This window comes from Papilio xuthus, unplaced genomic scaffold (genome assembly GCF_000836235.2).
Source record: "Papilio xuthus unplaced genomic scaffold, Pxut_1.1 DF826115.1, whole genome shotgun sequence".
Classification (NCBI taxonomy): domain Eukaryota; kingdom Metazoa; phylum Arthropoda; class Insecta; order Lepidoptera; family Papilionidae; genus Papilio; species Papilio xuthus.
The window spans coordinates 2,020,172-2,028,185 of record NW_013532534.1 but is presented as its reverse complement, the minus strand read 5'-3'; the positions used below and the strand labels follow the sequence as shown (position 1 = coordinate 2,028,185).

General features: G+C 29.8%; 2 protein-coding genes across 2 annotated transcripts; one reads left to right on the top strand and one right to left on the bottom strand.

Moving 5' to 3' along the window:
- Positions 1 to 3,034: 3,034 nt before the first annotated feature.
- On the top strand, positions 3,035 to 6,474 carry eIF2Bepsilon (eukaryotic translation initiation factor 2B subunit epsilon). Its single transcript, XM_013319934.1, has 10 exons — positions 3,035 to 3,347; positions 3,416 to 3,540; positions 3,624 to 3,815; positions 3,926 to 4,100; positions 4,261 to 4,505; positions 4,712 to 4,831; positions 4,905 to 5,218; positions 5,305 to 5,487; positions 5,569 to 5,849; positions 6,098 to 6,474. Exons 1-10 carry the CDS (start codon positions 3,255 to 3,257, stop codon positions 6,305 to 6,307), a joined length of 1,938 nt encoding a protein of 645 aa, XP_013175388.1. The 5' UTR covers positions 3,035 to 3,254; the 3' UTR covers positions 6,308 to 6,474.
- Positions 6,474 to 7,475, bottom strand: APC10 (anaphase-promoting complex subunit 10). Its single transcript, XM_013319935.1, has 3 exons — positions 7,261 to 7,475; positions 6,956 to 7,192; positions 6,474 to 6,734 (listed from the first exon to the last, which is right to left on the bottom strand). Exons 1-3 carry the CDS (start codon positions 7,355 to 7,357, stop codon positions 6,523 to 6,525), a joined length of 546 nt encoding a protein of 181 aa, XP_013175389.1. The 5' UTR covers positions 7,358 to 7,475; the 3' UTR covers positions 6,474 to 6,522.
- Positions 7,476 to 8,014: the final 539 nt, after the last annotated feature.

Sequence of the window (8,014 nt, the reverse complement as noted above, 5' to 3'; positions counted from 1 at the left end):
TTTATTATCTCACTGAAATAAATTAAGACCCCGAAAAAAAATCTTCATAGTAATATATTCATCTTCAGCAATCTTCATAGCAATAATACTCATGGTGATCATTTCCTAAAGTTTAAAATTGATTTTACCAAAACTTGGTTTGATTCGCTATTGTAAAGTTGTACCAAATAAAAGTAGTCTTCAAATGTTAAAAGCCTTTGTTTATTGTTGTGTTTGGGTTGGACTTTAAAATGGGACTGTGACTCACTTTCCAATGACAAATTGACTGAAATTTATTATTAAAAAGTACACATCTTTAGGTTTGTTTATAATAAAATTATGAATAACATCAACAACATATGATCTTATAAAAATAAAGATATCTGTAATTGTTTATTTTTCTAAATAAACTAAGTTACCAGCAGTTACATCCAACCTCTGAAGTTTCTGTAACTTATTAAATAATAAGAATAAGCTTTACAAATAAATAGCTTTATAATTGATTACAAAGGAAGAACATTGTATGAACAACTTATCAATTTTTAATACTTTCTGTTTTTAGGTGTGATACAAGTAAAAAGTAGTAGAAAACATAATCTATGGGTTCACAGAAATAGAATTTGAATAAAGATATAATTTTACATTCTATTCATATTTAAAAGAACTAAATGTTGAACTAGAACTTTTGCTGATTGCTAAAAAATAAATTTACAACAAAAATTTATGAAAATAACATAAAAGTAAGTGCAAGACATATGCCAAATTCTACATGGTAAGTGGTAAATATTAAGTAACTAAGCACATATTATATTTCCAGCAATTACTTGAACAATTTTAACCTTTTAAATTGGCTTGATATTTAGTATAAAATGGTTTGCTCGAAACAAGAAAAAGATTCAATAATAAAGATTAACTTAAACATTATTTAGGTTGTGTGTAGAATATCTCTCTATTATTGTTTCAAATATTGTAGATCAAACTGTAAATTGGTCATGACATGACAAGTTTTTCAAACTAATTTGATTTATGATTCTATCATAGACATTTCACAAAAATGGGCAGGCAATAAAAGTTCCTATCTGTACCTGTAAAAACTAATCATATTTTTTTACATGGTTTGTGAGTTCCATCATTGTAGAGAATTGCAAAGAAGTTTTGTAAGTAAAGGGGAAGAGATCCATAAAATCAAAGAAACCACTTTTTTTATTAAGGTATGTAATTAGGTGAAAAGCAATAATTAAATTGATTATGTTGTACACTTTTAACTACCATTTCATTCTGTTGCAGATGAATGAATGCACCTCTTCAAGTTCTACAGAATTATTAAATGAAGGAATCTGCTTCAGAATTACTGACTGCATGTCGCTGCAACATCTGTGCTACAAAGTTTGATTGTTTGATAATTGTAATTCTAAACTAAATTTGAAAAATAACTTATTATATGGAGTAGTTTAACCGCAAATCTAAAAAAGAGTCACCATGTTGCAGGAAATGCTAGTAACTATATTAATGTCAATATTGATATATAGATGTGTAACCTATAGATTTTGTGTTTTATATTAGTTTGATGTTAATAATATGACAATTTTTAGTAATATGTATTAGACTTTAATATAAAATATACACTAGCATAACAAGATTTTCTCGAAATTGGGAAATGCAGTGTATAGAAAATAAAAATATAATAAAAGAAAAATATACAAAAGATAAAAAAATACCATTTAGTGAAAAATATGACACAAAATTATTTTATTAAAATTGGATGTAACAAATATAACAACTTATAATAAAACCTAGACCTTTTTTGAACTAAGTAATAAAAAATAAACAGAGATTGTATACAATTTTCTTACAAGTAATTTAAATTTCAACACAGGTACTTTTCCTCAAAATGATGCCTCCTAAGCTCATTATTTTTCCTCATTAAGGAATCTATAGGTTACACATCTATGCAGAATAGTAATAACAAAAGAGTTAAAATACGGAATCTTTAGGTTCATGATAATTTTATGAATTTATTTGAGAAGTAAAACTTAAATATTGTATTCTATTTTTACAGTACATTATATTTAACATGATTTTTACATTTGCAATGTTTTGATAGGAAAAGTTTGGATTAGGGGACTATTTGGAGCGTCGGCAGTGCAGTTTGCGCTTGACCGCATCATATTTTACATATCCAGGTACAATCTCCGCTATATAATAATGCGTTCTTCGAATTTCTTGATAACATCCATCCGACATTCTTACTGTAATTACAAATTGCATACAACTGCATAGATATTCAAAGATATGTGTGAAGTCAACCAACCCTCACTGGCTCTGCGTTGTTGAATAAGACCTAGTCGCATTCCTGAGGGTAGGCTCTGAGCTCCTCAGTGGAGTATAGTGTGTCCGTATAGTAAGCTTGATGATGACGATTTCTTTTGCTTCAATGCATATTGTCTTGTTAGCATTTTTCTAAATATTTTACCAACAGATAGGAGCTAATCTCTTTCCAGTGTTATTCTATTTCTCCCGACGAGAGTGACACTACTACTCCAGTTCTATCAGAAAATATGAGCTATCAAATAAACAAACGAACAAATAAGCATTTATTATAGTTGGGGTATTTTGTTGGTGAACTAAACAATAATGGTATTATTACGAAAGCAATGAGCATTATGTTGCGTTCTTAAAATATGTTCGCTTTAGTCAGAAGATTAAATTAAAGTTGCAATTAACGAAATTGTTTTATTTTTCCTAAATTGTTTTCCCTCGAATAATACTTTCAAACGTCAAAAAAGGAAACTGACAGATAGATTTTTTTAGGTCGGTAGCAACGTAGACATGTTCATAATATTGCTAGCATTGAAAATGTCAATTTTTATTCTCTGTTTGTGTATCTAGTTAGTCAAGAGTCCCGTCTCTTATTTTATATACTCTTTGGCCTTCGTCAGGTTCAGTGGGACTGGTATTATTTCGCCCGGTTTTTCGTCAATGAAACATAAATTTGAGGTTTTAATTTCGGAACACAAACTCAAATGTCAGTTTTCATCTGGTTGTCATTGTCAAATCCTGTATGGCTTATTTCCTTTGCCTGCTCTTTCGAGTGAATAATAAAAACAACAAATCCGTCAAATCAAAAATAAAAGTGCCATCAATGAAATAAATAACCTCTTCAAAGATAATTATTGTGAAATTTGCACTTACATCAATTAAACATTTTAGCTGAGAAGTGCAGAAAGCAAGTTTTTGCATTGGATATACGTGGAGCAACATATCTCTGTTTAAAAATGGAGCCTAGTCAAGAAAACGTAGTTCAAGCTGTTGTTATAATGGATCTTTTCAAAAACAATTTCTCTCCTATCAATAAAACGAAGCCTATGGTAAGTTTTAAGGAATGTTTTTGTAAACATTAAAGGCAAAACATATAAGTCGTACATGTAATTTTCAGGCACTACTTTCTGTAGCAGGAGTACCGCTTATCGATTATGTTCTGGAATCGTTAGGACTTGGAGGAGTTGGTGAAACAATTTTGTTTTGCTGTCAAGATGGACCTAAAATAAAGGAGCATATAAAGTAACCTGTTATTCATATATTTTGCGTTCCTTGTTAGAAATCTTCATAAATACTTATTAACTTACATCATTCATATGATATAGGACATCAAAAGAGAAGAAATCACCATGGAGTTTGACCATGGATGTCCAAGTTATTATGTCGGATACTTGTCAAACTATGGGTGATGTGATGAGAGAAATTGATGCAGCAGGTCTTGTCAGAGGATATTTTGTATTATTGGGAGTCAACAGTATTACAAATGTTAACTTTGCAACCTTGCTTGAAGAACATAAGTAAGTTTATTTGGAAAAAAAATCCAAAATTTTATATAGCACAAGCTGGCAATGGAAAACTTATTACATTGAATTAATGTAATGTAACAATAACTTTTTTACTTTTTTAGATTGACCTGTAAAAAGGATAAAGAGGCTGCAATGACTTTGATATATAAAAGAGTTTCCTGGGAACATCCATTAATTAAAAATAATAAGCCATTATTTTTGGCAGCTGATGGTAACACAAATAAAGTGCTTATTCATGAAAAAACAAGATCTAACAACACTTTACAATTACCACTTGTGAGTGAATTTCAATTAAATTAATACAGACTTGTCATCTTTAATTTTTTTTATAATTTATTCATTGGTTCAATAATTTTATTTTTATCTATATTTCTGCTGACTTCACACAAGTGCTTTTTTCTTCAACTAATTGAATTTTTTTCTGTACATTTTTCAGGATTGTATCTTAAGTCATTCCGAAGCAAAATTGCATCATAATTTGGTGGATGCCAACATTGCATTATGTTCACCCTCAGTACTTCCCTTATTTGCTGACAATTTTGATTTCCAAACTAGAGATGATTTTGTCAATGGTGTATTGATTAATGAGGAAATTTTAGCAAGTTCTTTATATTACAAGATTCTAAAGGAAAACCAATATGCTGCTGCTATAACTAACTGGAAAACTTATCAAATTGTTTCGTAAGTTGTACTGATAATTTGCTATTAAATCATATTAAATATCAACAATATTCTACTATGATTCAAGGACAACTAAAACTTATGTGATTGTATGCACAGATGTTTGGTGTAGAAACAGCAAAAGAAGTGTGTTATGTGCAGTCATGATTTTGGTGGTCCCTGTCTGCTCATAGGGCATTTGATTTGATGACTTAATTTTATTTCAGATGGGATATATTACACAACTGGGTGTATCCATTATCAATTGAGACTGGATCATTCTTTCAAAATAATTATATTTTTATGGAAAATCATAACTTCCGTAAAATAACATCCAAGTTAAGCAGGTAACAATTTATTATCTCGTGGACATATATTTATAAATTATTGGAATTATGTTTAATGGATTTATTATTTTAGATCTTGTACATTAGTTGAAGATGTATTAATAGGCGCTGATACCGAAATTTATGATAATACAACAATAACAAAAACTATGATTGGTAATAATTGTAAAATTGGAAACAATGTTACCTTAGTAGGAAGCCAAATTATGGACAATGTTACCATCAAAGATAATTGTAAAATTATTAATTCCTTTATTGACAACAATTGCATTGTAAATGCAGATTCACTTATTGAAAATGGTACCATTATAGCTGAAAATGTGAATATAAATGAAGGAAGTAAGTTAAAAGGTGCCGTTATTGAGTGTTCTGAACAAGATAAGAATGGTAAGTATTCTATTCATAACTCTTTTGAAATAAACTGTTCTCTTTTTAGTTTCAATTTTATTTAATAATGTGCTAATTGTTAATAGATAAGAATTTGGTGAAATCAACTTCGGAAAGTGGCACTGAGTGGGAAAATGAGTCCGATGGCAGCGGAGATGATGAGTTTGTAGGGTTTGATAAAGTGTGGAGCGATAGTGAATCTTGTTATTCATCAGATAGCAGTGCACAATCTTCCTTACCTGAGTCACCAGTTCCAGAAGACACCAATAGTAAGTTAATGATTGAAATGACATTTTTAATACACACAAATTATTAGCTCTATTTTAATTGTTATATCTTCTATTTTTCAGTTTTCTTACAAGAAGTTATTGACAGTCTTGCGAGAGGATATGAAGAAAAATTGAAATGTGATTACTTAATTTTAGAAATAAACTCTTCCAGATATGCTTACAATATACAATTACATGAAGTTAATTTCTTTGTTATCAGAGCTATGCTCAGCATACCTATCCTTGTTGATAGTAAAAGTGTTCTGGTTACTGTCAAAGATATATTAAAGTTCTTCCGGCCAATTTTGTCAAATTACATCAAGACTAAATCATCAATAATGGATTGCTTAAGAGCAGTTGAGGTAAGATTTAATAAGTTATATAACAAATGAACTTTTCCATTGTGCATTCAATAAAGGTCATTGATATTTTGAAATGAGATTTTGTTTTACATCTCTGACATATGCAATGGAGTATAATAATAAGACATTTAATACTATATATATATAAAAATCATAGATAGGTGTTTGAAAATTATGGGTATCCAATGTTATTTTATTTTACAACTAGTTATTACAGTAATAATGATGATTGAATTATTTTTTTACAGGAAAGTTGTATAAAGTGTGACTGGCTGGAGGGTAAAGCAGGACAAATTCTACATCTTCTGTATGAGACAGATGTTGTTGATGAAGATTCATTAGTCGAGTGGTATGATGATTTAAAAGATAATGAAAGTCCACTCATCAATCAAACTTCATTAGTAAAGTTCTTTGAATGGCTTCAAGAAGCAAGTGAAGAGAGTGAAGAATCTGAATAATGTATATTTGTATAAAATAAGCTAAATTACTATGAGTTTCCATTGTACATACAAAAACATCTTGTTATCTCTGTCTATTCAAACAGAATGAAAGGGATGACAATCTCTTTTTGTGTATTTTGGTAGTTATAATTCATGACTATTATAATAAAATATTTAACACATATTGGCTTTGAAATATACATTTATTTATCTTTTTATATTTTTCTTTTCATTTAACGAATAGTAGCATACTGCTGGAACTTTACTGTTGAAAAATTCTGCAGTTTATTAAGATCAAATGATGTAGGTTCACAAGGGGAATGAATTTTGATTTGCCTCATATGAGTGTCCCGTCCATTTTGGTGGTTGCTTAGGACAGCAATTTGAATCATGTAAGTTCTTATAGGTCTGTCATGAATATCTTTTATTGGTATCATTTCCCAACCTGCAACAAAATTATGTATGTATGTCATCCCCTACATTCACATATGTCATTGCACCTAAAATACAAATAATAAAAAGTATTGTGGTAAAATACTTTCAGATGTAAAAGTTAATAAATAATCACAATCTTGATTTTTTTCGTAAAAAATATATAACATCAGTAATAGATACTTAGTTAAGATAGTAACGTTTGACGTTCAAAACACCCATTTGTGTACTCACCACTAGGTTCAATCAGTTCAATAACTTCTATCTCTTGAAGATCATTAAAGTGTGTTCCAGCACGAATGGATATTCTACTGGGAGTATAGCTTTCGTCTAATTTATAATCTGTATAGATATAAATGTGGGACACCATAGTTTTTCTTTGAAACTGGATGTTTACGAGATGCGGTAGTTGCCCATCTGATTGCCAATAGGTGTCCATACAATCATCTCTCAATTGATCAATTCCAAAACCTAAAAAAAATCAACTAAGGTTTAATTCCTTTACATTGCATAGATAGTTAGGACTTCGAAAAACTAACCCGGTTTGCAAGATGAAAGACTCCAAATAGCATGGTTTCCAACTTCTCTAACAGTTCCAGAGCGTTCACTTATAAGTGGGTCTTTTTCTGAAGCCATTATTAATTAACGAGAAATAAATTAAGCTCACATAACATTTGCACTTAAAAGATTTTAGTTGAAAATAAATCAGTCGACTTTGTTTTTCTGATAGATTGTTTTGTTTTAATATGTCAGTTGTAAACAAAATGTCAGTGTCACTGTCATGTCAAAGTACATCAAAGTTCAAAGAAAAGTTATGCTTAACTGATATGAATCAGATTTTAAAACAAGTTATATAAGATAAAAAGGGTTTAGTTTGTGCAGGATGGCCCTTAAAGTATATATTCTATTTGATATGTGTTTCTTAATCGTTAACACAACGTATAATAAGCTAACCCATATTTTACCTCAAGACTGATAAGGCCAGATAAAACAAACGCTCATACTGTAATCCAGTCATTTGTCTATCAATACAAATGCTCAATTAAAACAGCAAAGATGTCGCACTATTATTATATAAAAATGTGGGAACCGCACAACTATGCAAGGGCTACAATTAAATTTGGTTTAGTTCCAGTTCACTTAAAACGATAATGAGAGATGGGAATGGGCTGGGTTGACAAATTAGAAACATTGTAATTAGTGGTTAGCTTGTGGTAGCACTAATTTAACAATTGCATGCCGTGCTGGGTTCTTAATATGATGAGACACTGTAAAAATGTGTGCAACCTTTTT

What these genes read in the sequence shown, in the direction of transcription:
- eIF2Bepsilon (XM_013319934.1), top strand. Translation starts at nt 3,255, where the DNA reads ATGGAGCCTAGTCAAGAAAACGTAGTTCAAGCTGTTGTTATAATGGAT. An exon ending in AAAATAAAGGAGCATATAAA is followed by an intron (nt 3,541 to 3,623) that starts GTAACCTGTTAT and finishes CATATGATATAG; the next exon opens with GACATCAAAAGAGAAGAAAT. An exon ending in AAAACTTATCAAATTGTTTC is followed by an intron (nt 4,506 to 4,711) that starts GTAAGTTGTACT and finishes ATTTTATTTCAG; the next exon opens with ATGGGATATATTACACAACT.
- APC10 (XM_013319935.1), bottom strand. Translation starts at nt 7,357, where the DNA reads ATGGCTTCAGAAAAAGACCCACTTATAAGTGAACGCTCTGGAACTGTT. An exon ending in TCTTTCATCTTGCAAACCGG is followed by an intron (nt 7,193 to 7,260) that starts GTTAGTTTTTCG and finishes GATTTTTTTTAG; the next exon opens with GTTTTGGAATTGATCAATTG. An exon ending in TGAACTGATTGAACCTAGTG is followed by an intron (nt 6,735 to 6,955) that starts GTGAGTACACAA and finishes ATTTTGTTGCAG; the next exon opens with GTTGGGAAATGATACCAATA.